The sequence below is a fragment of the Cololabis saira genome, chromosome 13, assembly GCF_033807715.1.
Source record: "Cololabis saira isolate AMF1-May2022 chromosome 13, fColSai1.1, whole genome shotgun sequence".
NCBI lineage: Eukaryota > Metazoa > Chordata > Actinopteri > Beloniformes > Belonidae > Cololabis > Cololabis saira.
The window spans coordinates 47080006-47097986 of NC_084599.1; the positions used below are offsets into that span (position 1 = coordinate 47080006).

Sequence of the window (17981 nt, forward strand, 5' to 3'; positions counted from 1 at the left end):
AGGAAGCCGACGTCGCCGAGCTTCAACACCACAGAAACTCGCTCCGTCAAAGTTTTTTGGCAACTCCAGAATGAATCATTGTCACTACAAAGTACGCAGTTACTGGCACCTCCGTCTCCACCTCCACCTCCGTCTCCACCTCCACCTCCGTCTCCACCTCCACCTCCACCTCCGTCTCCACCTCCACCTCCGTCTCCACCTCCACCTCAGACTCCACCTCCACCTCCACCTCCGTCTCCACCTCCGTCTCCACCTCCACCTCCACCTCCGTCTCCACCTCCACCTCCGTCTCTGTCTCCGTCCCACAGCCAGAGTTCATCTGCACTTCCCTTTTAGGCCATAAGGTGAACCGTATTTCAGAAAGTGATTCCCGCTCCGACCTTTGGGGACGAACCGATCTTTACATCATAAAAAAGATTGATTCATGCTCACCTTAGAGTAAAAGTTCGGAGTTGGAATAGCAAGTTAATCAATAACCATCTTATTATTAAAAACAAATGAAAGAATAGCGTTCTTATCTATAGAAAAATACATGTCCTGGTATGGAATCAAGTGTTTGGAGATACTTTAGATCTTTAGCTCCGCCTCGTTGTCTAATAATCTCAAAGGTCTTTGTTGACGTGGCCGTGGGTTTAACACGGTTTCACATCATTTCTGATCATTTTTGACGACTTTTGGGGTTTGTTTTCATCATCATGCTATTAGCCGGAACACACCACGGCCGCCGCCATATTGCCGTTGTGTTTACTAGTAACATCCTATTGGTGCAGCGGGATCACGTGACGACCTCGACCCGCGGACGGAAACCTGACTACGCTCAGAAGAAACTAGGACCGTTTTGTGGTCCCGATCACGGGACTCTTGCAGGGATTTAAGCTCCAAACTTTTACTTCTCAGGTGAGCATGAATCCATCTTTATTATGATGTAGAGATTGTGTCGTCCCCAAAGGTGGGAGGATGAAACGCTAGCGGGGTTCACCTTACGGCCCAGTACAGGTTTTATCCACCGGTACATCTCCACCTCCGTCTCCTCCGCCTCCGTCTCCTCCACCGGTCCGTCTCCTCCACCGGTCTGTCTCCTCCACCGGTCTGTCTCCTCCACCGGTCCGTCTCCTCCACCTCCGTCTCCTCCACCTCCTCCACCTCCGCCTCCGTCCCACAGCAAGAGTTCCTCGGCACTTCCCTTACAGGTCTTATCCACCTCGTCCGCCGGGTCGATGCCGCGGCGGAGGAGACCCCGTCCTGCTCAAGCCCCTTTCACATAGAACTCACAAAGCGGCAGCCGCGGCCGTGGCGGCTTTCCCTTTCATTGAGTATGTGCTGCCGCCGGGTCGATGCCGCGGCGGAGGAGACCCCGCCCCCTCACACCCCGTTGGCCAGGGCCCGGTTCCCGATCAGCTCCCCCCCGGTGGCGAGGGCGTAGGTGGCGGGCACCGCTGCCAGTGCGGTGGTGGCGGCGGCGGCGGCGGCGCCCCCGGTGGTCGTGGCGGGGAGGTGCGGCGGCGTGTCGTGGACCAGGGAGTAGTCGCGGTCGTACTTGGCCAGCAGCAGCCGCTGCTCCCCCGGGGGCTGCTCCCCCCGGCGGGTGAAGCTGTCGCCATCGGCCAGGCTCTCGGGCAGCGGCCGGCCCCGCGGCTCCGGCAGCAGCAGCAGGCAGATGATGCACAGCAGCGTGCAGCAGGCGAAGATCACGTGGTGCAGGAAGTAGCCCTTCTGGTTGTGCAGCTCCATGATGGGGGCCGTTAGCATGCCGAAGCCGGCGCTGGCCAGGACCAGGCCCAGACCGCCCCCCCTGCAGGAGACGGGGGAGACGTTAGACCCGCTGAGGCACATATATAGAAATGCACCGATCCATCGGTAACCGATCGGTATCGGCCAATAATCGGTTTTGATCATAAATCGGAAAATAATAGGTCAAACCAGCCAATCAGATCACGTTTACAACAACAAACCGCCGCTGGGGCTGAGTTCCCACACCGCAGACCCTGGTGTCCTGAGGGGGCGTGGCCTCTAGAAGGGGGTGTGGCCTCTAGAAGGGGGCATGGCCTCTAGAAGGGGCGTGGCCGCCTCTACCAAACATCAACATTGAAAATGGCGTTGCCGGTACGGGAGTTTTACAATGACCAAAAAGGACAACAAATTTGCAGTTTGCAAACTGTGTCCAAAGGAAATGCCCCGAGGAGGAATGTTATAAAAGAATTTCAACACAACGAAGCTGATAAGACATTTGAAAGTTTCTCACATGAAGGAGGATAATCAGTTTTCAAAGTTGTTGCTAAGGCAGAGAAAGAAAAGGAGCGTGCAGCGATGCCGCTAACTAAGCTGAAACAGACTTATAAATGACAGGAAGAAAAATAAAGAACTACATCGTAAGGTAATAGATTCATCAGCCTTGATCATCAGCCGTTGGTTGTTGTAGAAGACATCGGTTTAAACGCGTCGTTAGCTGCTTGGATCCCGGTACACGCTGGTGCGTCGTAAATATTTCACTGATAAATGTCCGTCAGAGTTTTACCAACTATTTACAGTCACATCCAAACCCTCATGTAGACGACAGTCGTGTCAGTCGCTTCACGAGGGGCATCTGGATTCTAGTGTGAAGAGTTTCCTCACGCGGCGGATGCTATCGCTAAAGATTTCACAAAGCTTAATAATTCATTTTTTTAAGATTTAATTCCTCTTTCCACAGGGAAACTAAGATTTATAGTTTACAACTTGTATCAACTTTTAGAGAGTGTTGTGTCTGCTGTTGTGTGTTGGTGACATGTTGTACAGAATTACTACCACAGGAAAGCTAAAGCTAGTAGCTACACTTACTCTTTATAAGCTGAGTCTAAATAATCTCTAAGAGTCTCTAGAGTGAAATATTCCATATTGCCTCAGCCTGAACTAAAACAGTCAATTCATGATACTTTCTCATCTCCTCATGTTTATACTTAATAATACAATGTCAGTGTTGTACACGAGACACCGATATTGAAGAATTTATGGATTTCTCACTGTGATCGGTGATCGGCAACATCAGGATCTGCAGATACTGGTTTTGGAGATCGGAGATCGGTAATAAGGCCTCAGAATCCTGATCGGTGCATCTCTACAGATTTACAATATTTACCGTTTGGTCCACGCAGTCATTAGTCTGAGCCGGAACTCACCTGATGACGGTCGGCGTGATTTCAGCGCAGAAGAAGATGCTGAGTGTGCTGACGGCGTGCGAGGAAAACATCCCAATGATGGAGAAGGCCACGGAGAACTTCCTGTTCAGCGTGTCGCGCAGAACTGTCCAAGAGAGAGCAAAACCCGGGTGGGTTAGTCACCGATTCAACCCTAGTGGGTTAGTCAGAGATCACACCCTAGTGGGTTAGTCAGAGATTACACCCTATTGGGTTTGTCAGAGATTCAACCCTATTGGGTTAGTCAAAGATTCAACCCTATTGGGTTAGTCAAAGATTCAACCCTATTGGGTTAGTCAAAGATTCAACCCTATTGGGTTAGTCAAAGATTCAACCCTATTGGGTTAGTCAAAGATTCAACCCTATTGGGTTAGTCAAAGATTCAACCCTATTGAGTTAGTCAGAGATTCAACCCTATTGGTTAGTCAGAGATTACACCCTATTGAGTTAGTCAGAGATTCAACCCTGTTGGTTAGTCAGAGATTCAACCCTATGGGGTTAGTCAGAGATTCAACCCTATTGGTTAGTCAGAGATTCAACCCTGTGGGTTAGTCAGAGATTCAACCCTATGGGGTTAGTCAGAGATTCAACCCTATTGGTTAGTCAGAGATTCAACCCTGTGGGTTAGTCAAAGATTCAACCCTATTGGGTTAGTCAAAGATTCAACCCTATTGAGTTAGTCAGAGATTCAACCCTATTGGTTAGTCAGAGATTCAACCCGAGTGGTTAGTCAGAGATTCAACCCTATTGGTTAGTCAGAGATTCAACCCTATTGGTTAGTCAGAGATTCAACCCTGTGGGTTAGTCAGAGATTCAACCCTAGTGGTTAGTCAGAGATTCAACCCTATTGGTTAGTCAGAGATTCAACCCTATTGAGTTAGTCAGAGATTCAACCCTATTGGTTAGTCAGAGATTCAACCCTATTTGTTAGTCAGAGATTCAACCCTATCGGGTTAGTCAGAGATTCAACCCTATTGGTTAGTCAGAGATTCAACCCTATTGGGTTAGTCAGAGATTCAACCCTATTGGGTTAGTCAGAGATTCAACCCTGTGGGTTAGTCAGAGATTCAACCCTATTGAGTTAGTCAGAGATTCAACCCTATTGAGTTAGTCAGAGATTCAACCCTGTGGGTTAGTCAGAGATTCAACCCTATTGAGTTAGTCAGAGATTCAACCCTATTGAGTTAGTCAGAGATTCAACCCGAGTTAGTCTCTGGAGCTAGAACAGTCTCATAATTCACAAATGCACACGCCAATCCACAAATGCATAGGCAATATTCAGGTCATGTTCTGGGTCTCTGGAAAGCGTATAGAGACAACCTTTGTTGTATTAGACGCTATATAAATATAATTGAATTGAATTTAATTGAAGATTCATAAATGCACAGAACAGTTCACACGTGCGTAGGACAAGATACACAAATTTATTTTTGATGCACACACAAGTATAACCTGATTTAAAAACGTTTTTTGGTCTGTGAGCTGCTGGATTTGTGTGTGACTTTTGAGACTCCCCTGACGTGACTCGATCCACAAATACGTTTTTCTTACCACGTCATTCGAAGCGTCGGCAGGCTCGTTCTCCTGAAAGACGCCTGTAGTTCAAATACAGAAATATCTGCGCGTATTTGTTTGTTTGTGTTTGCATCAAAAATACATTTGTGTATCTTGTTCTATGCACGTGTGAATCGATCTGTGCATTTGTGAATTCTGAGACTGCTCTAGCTCCATATTAGTCAGCGATTCAACCCGGGTGGGGTTAGTCAGTGATCCAAGCGGACCCCGTCTCCATGGTTACCATGGTTACCTGTGTCGTGGCGAAGGCTGTACTTTCCAATCACTGATTCATGAGCGTCGGCATGAAGGAGAAAGAGGAAAACATCGTTAGTAAAAGCTCCACTCTCGGTTCAAAACAAGCAGGATTACAAAATAAAAGCTTTTCTGCAGATTCAGGTCAGACGGGCAGGAGAAAACGAGCAGGCGGCTAACGAGCAGGCTGCTAACGAGCAGGCTGCTAACGGGCAGGCTGCTAACGAGCAGGCTGCTAACGGGCAGGCTGCTAACGGGCAGGCTGCTAACGAGCAGGCTGCTAACGAGCAGGCTGCTAACGGGCAGGCTGCTAACGAGCAGGCTGCTAACGAGCAGGCGGCTAACGAGCAGGCTGCTAACGAGCAGGCTGCTAACGGGCAGGCTGCTAACGAGCAGGCTGCTAACGAGCAGGCGGCTAACGAGCAGGCTGCTAACTAGCAGGCCGCTAACGAGCAGGCTGCTAACGAGCAGGCTGATAACGAGCAGGCTGCTAACGATCAGGCTGCTAACGATCAGGCTGCTAACGAGCAGGCTGCTAATGAGCAGGCTGCTAATGAGCAGGCTGCTAACGAGCAGGCTGCTAACGATCAGGCTGCTAACGAGCAGGCCGCTAACGAGCAGGCTGCTAACGAGCAGGCTGCTAATGAGCAGGCTGCTAAAGAGCAGGCTGCTAACGATCAGGCTGATCCTAACCCTAACCCTAAGGAGCAGGCTGGGCCGTTTTAATGACTCGGTCAGAACTTCATTCATTTATTTCCAAGATGATTCCTGAACTTCTAAAACCGATGTGAAGCCTTGAAGGCAAGTCAATTTTATTTGTTTATGCATTTCACGTACAAGATGATTCAAAGTGCTTTACATCGAACAGCAAAATGGAATAGAAACACTTTCCGTTCATTTGAAATAATACGATTTAACAGTAAAAACTAAACTAGGGCAGAAGTTAAAGTTTCAGTGCAGTGTTGGGCACATTCCTGTGTTGAACATGGAAAGACTTCATTTCAGTTCTGAGTCCAGCCTTGATTTCTTAACGTTGACCGCCTGGTTAGAAACAAAGGAACCTCCATAAAGACTCAAAGTCCCAGCAGGCTTTGCATTTACGGCCCTTCGGTGATCAGGAATAATCCTCATTGGGCAGGAAGCCCAAACCGCAGGAGGGGGCGCTGCTGATTTACTGCAGCCCAGACCCGGCTGGGCTTCTCCCTCAGTCCTGTCCACGGTCCTATGGAGTTCTCTGGCAGCTACAAAGAAGCCACAGCTGCTATTTTAGCATGAAGAGCTACTAGCTACGGGCCTCTTCCATGATCGTGGCTGAAGCACCGTCTGGTTGCCTTGGCAACCACAGTCCGAGCCCCAGATGAGCCGAACGAGGGACCTTGCACGATGAGGTGAACGCCTTCGGACCGACCTGGAGCTGAAGGAGGCCCGGCTGCAGTACCCATAATGCACCACTCATCCACTCTATTTCCAGGTCCTCCAAGCTATTTATTAAATAAATGGTCTCTGCTCTTGAAAACTCTTGAAAAGCAGCCCAGCGCGGAATATAACCGTCATGGAGACAGACGGGCGAGGGAACGGAATATAAGGTCATGGAGACAGACGGGCGAGGGAACGGAATATAAGTGTCATGGAGACAGACGGGCGAGGGAACGAGCAGAAAGAAAGACCGGGATTCATTTAAAGAGGAATGAGTGTAGACATGATCGTGGAATTATTCTATTCTGATTTAAAATAAAGGATTTAAAGGCATCCTCTGTGTCTGTTTTTAAATCTCTTAAATCCCTTTTCTCCTTGGCTTTTAACACCTAGCAAGACAGTTGAGTTTATTTTACCCTTTTATTCTTTATTTTATTCTTTTATATTCTATTCTATCCTTTTTATTCACTTAACTTATCATGATTGTTTTATTCATGTGCCTTGTGTTTTATGGTGTTTTGTCTTCCATTTGCCTGTCCAGGACTTTGGACCATGTTGGTGTTTTTAAAGTGCTTTATAAATAAAGTTGACTTGACTAAAATCGGAATAAACCAGCCACTTAGATTGGAATTAAGTTTAATTCAGAATTAGGTTTTTACATGGTCATTTTTACTCATTTTAAATCGGATTTAATTTTAATTCTGAATTAAAGAGGAATTAAACTTCCCATGTAAACTCACTTATAGACAGCTGGGAGGGAATTCATGAAAATCCTGCACTTGATGACACGTTTTGATATTTGGCATGGTGTTAGATATGGACATAAGGTTTTTAGAAACCACCGCAAACAAATGGTGACGCCCCCTAGTGGCCGGTTTGCAGAAAATTCAAAATGAATCAATAAGCGAGGCGATAGAGAACATTGTTGGTGTTAAGCGAGTTTAAATATGCACAGCTGATGTTTAGTGTGTTTTATTTTAATAAAATCCTATTCTTTCACTGTGTCTTAGTTCTGAGGTTCTGTTCATCTTCAGCCTGAATAAAGGTCGCTGTTTTCACCCAGTGAGATTATTGATACTACTGTCCAATAAACAGAAAACTGCATTTCCTTGGGGGTGGAAATAGGATCTAGATCCAAATATAATCTTTCTATGTGACTTAATTCTAGAGATATGGAGATTTTTGGGCAAAAAATGATCTTGAAAATGAAATTTGACCTTCAACATGACCTTGAAATCGGAAATTTATCTCATAATGGAATTCCTAGCAACAAAAAAGTAGAGAAAGTGACAAAATACAACAAACTAGGACTGAGAGAAGCTGAGAAATGACCTGAGACATTTTGAATTTTCTGCAAACCGGCCACTAGGGGGCGTCACCAAACCGGCCACTAGGGGGCGTCACCAAACCGGCCACTAGGGGGCGTCACCAAACCGGCCACTAGGGGGCGTCACCAAACCGGCCACTAGGGGGCGTCAACAAACCGGCCACTAGGAGTCACCAAACCGGCCACTAGGGGGCGTCACCAAACCGGCCACTAGGGGGCGTCACCAAACCGGCCACTAGGGGGCGTCACCAAACCGGCCACTAGGGGGCGTCAACAAACCGGCCACTAGGGGGCGTCACCAAACCGGCCACTAGGGGGCGTCACCATTTGTTTGCGGTGGTTTTTGAAAACCTTTTGTCCATAACTAACACCATGCCAAATATCACCGAGTGCACAATCTTTATGATTTTTGACATATTCCCTCCCAGCTAAGATGGATTTTCCTCTCTGTCTGACGACTCTATTAACTCTATTAACTCTATTAACTCTACTAACTGGTCCAGAATACGGCCACTACTAAACATCAGATAAACCTCAGATATCTGTTCATGAACAGCTGATGACGGCGGGCCGGACTACTCACGGTTCAGCAGGCCCAGCTGCAGCAGCGACGCCAGCGCCGTGATGATCATGAAGGCCAGCAGCCCGCCGCGCCGGCCCATCAGCCCCACGGCCGGGCACAGCGCCAGGCAGGTTGCCACGGCGATGCCGGCCATGGTGTAGTAGTCGGCGTGGCACAGCGCCGTGGGCCGGGCCTCCGGGTCCGTCAGGCTGCGGGCGAAGCAGTGGTGGATCCCGTAACCCGTCAGGCTGCAGGGGCGACACGGCGGTGAGACGCAGCGCAGAAAAGTATCTACTCGGTAGTTAGACCGCTAGTGGAAAAGAACCAAACCGAGTGGAGGAGAGACGAGTAGGTGCTGGTAGGGAACAATCATGAGTGTCAATCACGCAACACACTTACGAGTTGACGCACAGCACCACGATGTTCTTCCACAGGTTCCTGGTGCTGATCACCTGCACGATGCAGCTGCGCTGGGGCTTCCTGTGCAGCTGCTGCTCCAGCTCTGGGGGGAAACAGGAAAACACAGCCTTAAGATCCGTCCCTTCAGACGGCTACGAGCGACCGGCGGGTCGTAGCCGTCCATTCAGACAGCTACGAGCCGCCGGCCGCTAGCGGCCTTCAGGGGAGCTAAAGTGATGCAGCACCTCTAGATCGCTAAGGGCGCCACTTCCTGTCATCTCATTCATCTGCTCGCCAGCGTTGTCCATGAACCCGTTCATTAACACGTTCATATCTGTGAGAACGTTGAACTGAACGCAACATATTTGCAAATAAAGAGCTTGAACTTGTTCGTTCTGCAGATCAGGAACTGGAATGTGGAATCCACCATAAGGGTAAATGTGAGAAGTCTTTTGCAGATTTGTAGATTTTTAAAACCTCCGTCTTCACGTTTGCTTGTAAACGGAGAGAAAGGACATTTAGGCTTCAGAACGTCACATTATGAGACAGAAACGTCACCAGCGTCATGAGTGACACCTGTGGTTACAATTAGTTTGTAACCGTCAATATTTTCTTGTATTTTACCTGTTTTATATTCTAACGTCACACTTAAAAGTAACTCCACTTCTCTGTCACTCCAAACCAAAGACTCTGGTTCATCTTGGAAGTAACTGGAAGTTACTCGTGTCATTTGTTGATGTTTTTTTCCAGGATTCTGATTGGCTAGCATGACTTTATCTTCTCGTTACACTGCCCCCTGTAGGTTTGGCTGCTCATAGCACCTTAACAGATATTTATGCAGGTTCCTGGAAATGATGGGATTTTTATAAACGTAGAGGGGGAAATATCCGGATGAAAATACCCGGCTACGTGGAAACCAGAATCCTCACCTGCCAGAACCCCTGGGCGGTCTCACCTGCCAGAACCCTGGGGGTCTCACCTGCCAGAACCCCGGGGCGGTCTCACCTGCCAGAACGGCGCGAGCCTCCGGCGTGGTCTCCACCTGGTTGGTGCGGGCGATGCGGAGCATCATGGCTCTGGAGCGGCGGTCGTGCTGCGTGGCGAGCAGCCAGCGCAGAGACTCGGGGAAGATCCTGCAGAACCGGAACAAAGAGGACAAAGAGGAGACGTGAGACGTGAGGACCAAGAGGAGACGTGAGACGTGGGGGGAGACATCAGCAGGACAAACAGAGCATTGTTAGCCCGGCAGATAAAGCTCAGTACTGTGTTGACTGTACAAGCCGTCGCCGTCGCCGGCTCTGCCCAAGAATCTGCAGCTCAACAATCTGCCCCCATTTCTGTCTGTTTCTGATGGAAATTCTTTATTCAGTCACATCACACACACATTATTACACACACATTATCAACACAATCATCAACACAAACATTGTCAACAAATTACTGGGTGAAAGGCCACAGGCAGAAACATAGTGCTGATATTAACGCCTGTCCTACAGACCAAAATAAACTATCCAGAATTCTTTCAATATAAAAAAATAAACAAACTTACACTAAAAAAGCAAGAAACAACAACAAAACAACAACCACTGACAAACAAACAAACAAGCAAACAAACCAAACTAAATTAAGCCAAACCAAACCAGAAAAAGAAACAGAAAAAAGAAACCAATAAGGTTACCAGTATTTAAATGTACTGTAATAAATACATTTTCAAATAGCAGAAAAAAAAACAAAAAAACAACCACAACAAAAAAACTAAAAAACTAAAGAAAGCTGCAAGCAGCGATGAACGGGCCCTCGCGCGTGCAATTTGCACCAATTATGGTCAAAGACTCAAAACTAAGTCTGATGACTCCACCATGACTCTTTATGTCAAACCATTCAAAAGTTATTGCAGAAAGTAGGAACTATCAAATATCGCAACCCAGTCTCACATAAAAACGTACCCTGCCTACGTTGGTCCAAAGTGCAAAAACATAGAGGGGTTACAATAATATGGCTTGGTCACCAAGGTGCATTCTGGGACGCGGCGGCCATGTTGGCAGCCTCGTGAGTGTAAACAACCAGCAGTGTGGTAGCACCAAGTGAACAGAAGGAACGCAAAAAAAGATGTTAAACTGCTGGAAAGGAACTGGAATTTACCGGGATACCTTGAACAAGGAAGCCAGGGAGCGGTATCTGGAAGAAATAATGATTATTAACGGTTTGGATCCATATGAAATCCCTATCAAAGAGTGGAGCTCCAACGAGGACTTACTGCCACAGTTCTGCAGAACCCACGTCTCCGGCTCCCTTGTTTAGGAGTGTTTGGCAGCTGCTTTGGTAAATGTTTGACTCGCCATGTGTTTCAATAAATTTGTATAATAGTACAACATACAGTACATGTTTTGTATTACTCTTACTTTTTTCTTTTCTTTATTGACTGCTGTATTATAGGGAAGAGGCTCCGAGGCGTGAGCAATATTTTTGTTTTCCCCGTGGGATTATTTTCGTCCTCTGCAGCTACAAATAGAGTTAATATCTTTTCCTCAACAATATAGTATATATATATATATATATATATATATATAATCTGCAGATTGGGGTTAATTGCACCGCAGAGAGCTGGCCAGCAACTGCGTTTAGCTGGAGAAGTGGGAATAAAACCCGTGTTTTGATCCGACCCCGGTCTGTGTGAGTGTTTGTTTGTGGTTTACTGTGGAAGGTTATGTTTGGTCGTTACAGCCGCGATCCAAGCGAGCCGACGACTCTTTTACTCTTTTACTCTGTTATCTCAGATACTCGGCCTCCGTGGTTCTTCCTCCGAGCAGGAAAGCGGTGAAAAGTTAAACCATTATTGATCTTTTCCCCACGTCTGTTATGTGTGGAGCTGCTGCAGCCACAACACAGCAACGGGTTACCATGGTTACAGAATTACGGAAAATAACGATTACAAGTAGGCTAATACAAAACGAAGAGGGAGCACGTCTGTACACAGCAGTGGTCTGAAGAGCAGCTAATGTAGCATCCAACATGGCGGCTCGGTCAAGACGACCAAGCCCTATAGCCCTTGAATTGTATAACTGTTACATTTTTCTGCCTATTCGTTTTGCGTCACGTGACTTTCAAGATTCTGGCCGTGACACCAAAAAACATGGCGGACATTTCTCATTTTTTTGTGAAAAAAAATCAATATTTTGAGCTAGTTTCTGCATAAAAATGCCTTTTGATTACATTTCTAGCGAGAAATATATATTTTACTTTCATAATATTCACTCAGTGAATGTACATAATCAGTCGCTTGCTCGTTGTTGCAAAGCTTTTTCAGATCTGGCCAGAATAATGTGAAACTGCAACGATCAGGTTGGGGAATTCCATGGGCGTCCCCTCTAAGTCAGAGTGACGAGATCCTGATCACGTGACGAGTGCCCCGACGTGGACGTGGAAGTAAACAGTTAAATATGTTAAAATATTAAAATAAACCGTACACAGGTACATTTACAACTTATATTGAATCACTGTGAATACATCAATTCAGTTACAGGACGTTAAATAAAGTATTGTGGAGGACACGATTACGGATCTCGCACCCATCACACTGTATGGAAGGGGGCGTGGTCACGGGGCGTTTTATGGTTGCTTAGCAACGCGTGTTCTGGGTCAGTTTACAGCTGTTAGTTGTCTAATGTGACTACAAATATGGCGCTGATTAGCATAATGCTGTATAGCATGACTCTAGGGAAATGTAGTTCTTAGCAAATATTATTTTATTTCACAGAAATGGAGGTTGTTAATACTAAAATAAGAGTGTACATAGTAGTTTAAGGGCATGATACACACATTTGTGTAAATATATTTTAAATATATAATTGTTAAATGTGTGAAATGTAATTTTTTTGTGAGACTGGGTTGAATATCGACCAATCAGCTACTAGTATCACTTCCTGTTTAACGTTGAAGTTTGACGCGGCGGCAAGGCCACGCCATTTAAAAAAAACTTGCGATTTTGATAACTTTGCATCGTTAACGTCTTTTGTGTCTCCTGAGCGAGTTTTATGTCGAAACAGACGATCCTGCAAGGAGGAGTTCGTTAAAGTACGACACGTGAAAATGGCATAAATTGCGGGCAAAATTACAGGACTAATTAAAAATGGCCGACTTCCTGTTGGGTTTGGGCCATGGTGCCATGAGACTTTTCTTTAAGTTGCGACATGATACAGGTGAGTACCGATTTCCGTGCATCTACGTCAAACCGTATCGTGGGGCTTGAGGCACAAAGTTTTCTAGGGGGCGCTGTTGAGCCGTTAGGCCATGCCCATTAATGCAAACCATTAAATATCACATTTTTCACCAGGCCTGGCTTGGTGCAAAATTTGGTGACTTTTGGGGCACGTTTAGGGGGGCAATAAAGCCTTCCTTTCATTGAAAGAAGGAGAAAAAAAAAACTCCTACAGATACAATAGGGCCTTCGCACTGTCAGTGCTCGGGCCCTAAAATAAAGACACCCAACATTGATACAATAAAAAAAGCAAAGAAACAACAGCAGAAGTGAAACAAGAAAGGACCAATCAGGTCCGGGTCTCACCAGACGTAGGGCAGCATCAGCACGAAGGGGCTGACGATGACGACCTGCAGAACCTGCCAGTCGTCCCGGTCCGGCCAACGCCGGCACCAATGACGGCAGAGCGCGGCCACGCCGGGCATCAGCAGCTGCCCCCCCACCGTCAGGAAGCTGGACACCATCGTCACGGAGAAACGCCAGGCCGGCGGGCACAGCTCGATGCCTGGGGGGACAAAGGGGGGGGCAACGGTTACAAGAGAAGATTAAAGCTGCAGCAGCGATGAACGGGCCCTCGCACCCTGGTGCACGTTCAGGCTGCAGTGGAAGCTTGTATGATTTACATGTTCAGAATGGAAGCCTGATTAAATGTACAGATTTTGGGTCAAATTGGACAAAGTATGTTTAAGTTACAACAACTTTTATGTTCATGGCGAGACACCGAAATTTGACAACCTCTAACGGCGACGCCCTTTGATAAAATCATCTCGCTTGGAGCACAGATGCATACTAGAAGACATGACAATTCCTGGTGCCAACAGGTGGCGCTACAACCGATCCTGAATATTCCACCATAGATGTCTTCAGGCTCAGCCTACAATCATGCACATACGTTTTCAACCACATCAAATCATGTATTGCTGAATTACAGCCAATTGATGTTTGATGGCGAGGCTTAAAAATGACCTCAAACTTCGCCGGATCACTACGGTATTATCTGATTCCCTCTCTGAATTATCTGATTCCCTCTCTGAATTATTGAGGCTCCGGTCTCTGATCTCTCCCCCGAGAGCTGCTGGTTCAACGCCGGACACGTTAGGATGAATTACTGGCCCGGCGCTGGAACCAGATGGACGGACAGACGGTCCTGCTGACGGTGGACGACGGGGGGGAAACGGGAACCTGCACTCACGGCTGATTCTGCAGAAGAAATAAAAAAGGAGGGAGGCAGGAGAAGAGGGGGAGTAGGAGTAGGGAGATGGGGGAGACTGGGGCCAGAATACTAATGACCTTTCCCTCAAAAGGCAAAAAAAGTCCATCCATTCATCACTGGAATGAAAGGAGCTGATAATAAAGACGAGTGAAGGATGGAGAGAATAATAAAGAGTTTCACCAGAACGGAGAGAAGGAATGTGTTTAACCAGAGAACAATAGAGGGAGGAGAAGTCTCCTCTCCTCTGGACCCCCCAGGTACCAGAACCACATCCTGGACCCCCCCAGGTACCAGAACCACATCCTGGACCCCCCCAGGTACCAGAACCACATCCTGGACCCCCCAGGAACCAGAACCACATCCTGGACCCCCCAGGTACCAGAACCACATCCTGGACCCGTTCAGGAGATCAGGATCCTTGAATCCTCCGTTTCTCTCTTAAATGAGAATGATGTCATTAAAACTTTGATTTGGCGCCCAGAACTTCTGCAGCGCTGGACGTTTGCAAAACAAAAGCCCCTCCCTGAACCCCCCCCATCAACACACACACACGCACACACACACACGCACCCACGCACACACACGCACACACACACACACACACACACACACACACACACACACACACACACACACACACACACACACACGCACACGCACACACACAAACACTCACCTATTGTTCCAGCTGAATGTTTCTCCTTGTGCTGATTATCTCACCGCCCCCGCTCAGACCTTACTATTGCCCCTTTTGACTCTGCAGTATTTACAAGACCTGATAGAGCCTTATGTTCCTGGCAGAGCTCTCCGCTCCCAGGGTGCAGGTTTACTCGTAGTTCCTAGAGTATCTAAATGTAGATTTGGAGGGCGGGCGTTCTGCTATCAGGCACCATTACTATGGAACCAACTTCCAATCTGGGTTAAGGAGGCTGACACCACCTCCACCTTTAAAACTAAACTTAAAACCTTTCTGTTTAGTAAAGCCTATAGTTAGTGTTTAGTAAACCTCTAGCTGGTGTTGGTAAATCTCTAGGTAGTGGAAACTCTAGTGTGTTAGAGTCAGTAGTCATAGTTGCAGCTATAGAACAAGACTATAATAGTTAGTCTCAAACATACCGTGGTGGTAGATATGCTCTTCCGTTTTAAAGAGCAACTCTTTTTGTATAAGGAGCAACTTCGGTATAAAGAGCAACTCTTCCGGTATAAAGAGCAACTTTGGTATAAAGAGCAACTCTTTCGGTATAAAGAGCAACTTTGGTATAAAGAGCAACTCTCTCGGTTTAAAGAGCAACTCTTCCGTTATAAAGAGCTGCCGTGAAATCCTGCAGCTGATGGTTCTGATCCGGTTCTGGACAGAACGTTATCATTCCATTACAACTTTTGGTATTTTTTTTTTGTTTATGCCCAAAAAAGGAATGTTTTGTTGGACACGATGTTTTTGCCTTTAAATATGTTTAAAGGTATGAAAACATTAAAGTTTTCAGTTATAATTGCATAAATTGTCTATATTTCATTACTTTATACACTGTCTTGGGGTTACATTTGCATAAAATGCTAAAAACCAAATAAAAAAAAATAAAAACCGAAAAACCCTAGAAAATGGAAAAAGTAAAACTGATTTCCTGCGTCTCTGTTTCCTCCCTGGATGTGTTTGGTAATTCTGCCCCACGATGTTTCTGAGAGCAGTTCTATCAGCATTCTATCATATCAGCCAATACTTGCTGTTGAATATCAGTATAATACTAGTAGTAATATGTTGCAGAACTACAGTCATATCATTCATGCAACAGCTGAAAAACGGTTTTAATAACAATAACACAAATCAATATCGGAATCAAATCGCATCAAATCTTGATAATCAATTCTGAATCTTAAGAATCAGAATCAAATCGATTCTTGACATTTAATTCGACCCTCAGTCCTGGTTTAGAGATTCCTCTTCAGTATCTGTTCCAGTTTCTTACGAGCCGTCATGTTTACATGTTACTGTGGTGGAAAACACGGTGGAAGCTGGAGTGGAAAAGCAGCTCTGGAAGGACGAGTGGAGGAGGAGGAATAATCCCAGAGACGTGAAGCCGGTACCGAACACGTGACTGGGGGGTCGTGGTGCAGCGTGCTGTGCTGAGATAACAGCAGTTAGCGAGGAGGAGAGGAGGTGAAACAGAGACGAGCCAGATTTAGAAACACAAATCCAGTCCTGCGTCTACGGAGCAGGAAGCTGAAAGGAACGTGAGGGATAAACGGACAGACGTTTAGATGCAGCCGCCGCTCGGATGTTCGTCTGTAACGGAACGTTCCTGCTCCGGTGTCGTCTCTGCTGCAGGACGATCAAGTATCCAGCAGGTTTACCCTAACCCTAACCCTCGTCCTGATTCTGAAGCACCGCTTTACGCTTCTACAAATACAAGGAAACTGGACCATCACAGTTAGTTTTAGTTAGACCTGAAGGATAAATTAGTGACGATAACGAACCTAAAGCTGGAGATTGTAACGTTCCAGCTCGGCCTAACGTTACTCCTTCCTCGTCTGACGAGGACAAAGTTTCATCAACCGTAAACACATATAGCTAAAAACCCAGTCAGGAATTATAGAAGCAGAATAAAACACATTCAAAAGTTATTATAAGCCAGGCTTAAAACTTGACACGTTAAAAAAAGGGAAAAATAAGAATTCCAAGCAGGACAAGCTGTGAAAACCCAGTAAACGTTAAAGAGACTCTATTGAAGTGTTTCATGGAGAATTCACTTCCTAGAGAAGCGTCTGTTCCTCTCACTGCACGACCAACAAACAGCTCAGTCCAACCCCGTTAAACCGGTTCAAATGGAAACATTGATCTGCATAGAAACAGCAAAGACTTGTACAATAAAATTCCCAAACATTTGTTTCCAAATGTTAAAAAGAAAAAACGGCCAGCACAGGAAAACACTCTTCTTCCTTCAAAATAACAATTGTGTTAAATATAAGTTATATTTATATTATTATATTTGGAGCATCAGACCAGGACAAGTAAAGCACCGTGTAAAGTTTCTGCTGATATTTTTAGATCCGGCTGCAAACATGACGGAATCTGCACAACGACAGAAACACAACCTTCCCTGCTGAAGCTTTTCATCTGTTTGGGAAACAAACGATGGAAACAGAGAACGCGAATCCTGTCGTGAGTAGGGGTGGGCAAAAATATTGATACGGCAATACATCGCGATACATAGTCTCCCGATACGATATTGATATTCAATGTATGTATCGCGATATATTGCCGTATCAATATTTTTGCCCACCCCTAGCTGCACTTTAGTTTGTGATTTCAGAGTGGGTGAGACACTGCATTTTATTTTTGTCCTTTTAAGTCAGGGGCAAGTAGCTGTACTGTATTTTTGTGATTTCAATTTCAGTGTGGGTGAAACACTGCATTTTATTTTGAGTATTTTGTATCTAAGAATAATGCACACACGTGTGTTTTTTCATGCAAATATGTTGCATAATTAAAATGGAAAGTTTGAATTACATTGTTTTGACTCGGTCTGTCCAATGAATTATCACTATCTGATGTACATATATACAACATGGATTTTAAGATGTGTAATGCATTTTTAAATTTTTCAGTGAACTATGTAGAATATCGCGATATATCGGGATATATCGCATAATCGGGATATCGCAATTTGTATCGTATCGTGGCTCAAGTATCATGATGCATATCGTATCGTGAGGTCCTTCCCAATACCCACCCCTAGTCGTGAGACATCCTGAGACCGAGGTGTCTCTGCTTTTCCTCAACCAGAGCAGCTTCACCTATAACTCCACCCAAAAACACGACTAACAAA

The 17981-nt window shown here is 46.0% G+C and overlaps 1 protein-coding gene across 1 annotated transcript in view; it reads right to left on the reverse strand.

The window, feature by feature from the left end:
- Nucleotides 1–289: 289 nt before the first annotated feature.
- Nucleotides 290–17981, reverse strand: part of LOC133458727 (solute carrier family 22 member 23-like) — a 39424-nt gene continuing 21732 nt past the window's right edge. The window contains exons 4-10 of the mRNA XM_061738930.1: nucleotides 13251–13449; nucleotides 9692–9819; nucleotides 8687–8789; nucleotides 8309–8535; nucleotides 4981–5013; nucleotides 3156–3279; nucleotides 290–1792 (exon numbers count right to left, since the gene is read on the reverse strand). Of these exons, the coding sequence (XP_061594914.1) occupies nucleotides 1363–1792; nucleotides 3156–3279; nucleotides 4981–5013; nucleotides 8309–8535; nucleotides 8687–8789; nucleotides 9692–9819; nucleotides 13251–13449 (1244 nt within the window). The 3' untranslated portion in view covers nucleotides 290–1362. The remainder of the gene's footprint in view (nucleotides 1793–3155; nucleotides 3280–4980; nucleotides 5014–8308; nucleotides 8536–8686; nucleotides 8790–9691; nucleotides 9820–13250; nucleotides 13450–17981) is intronic.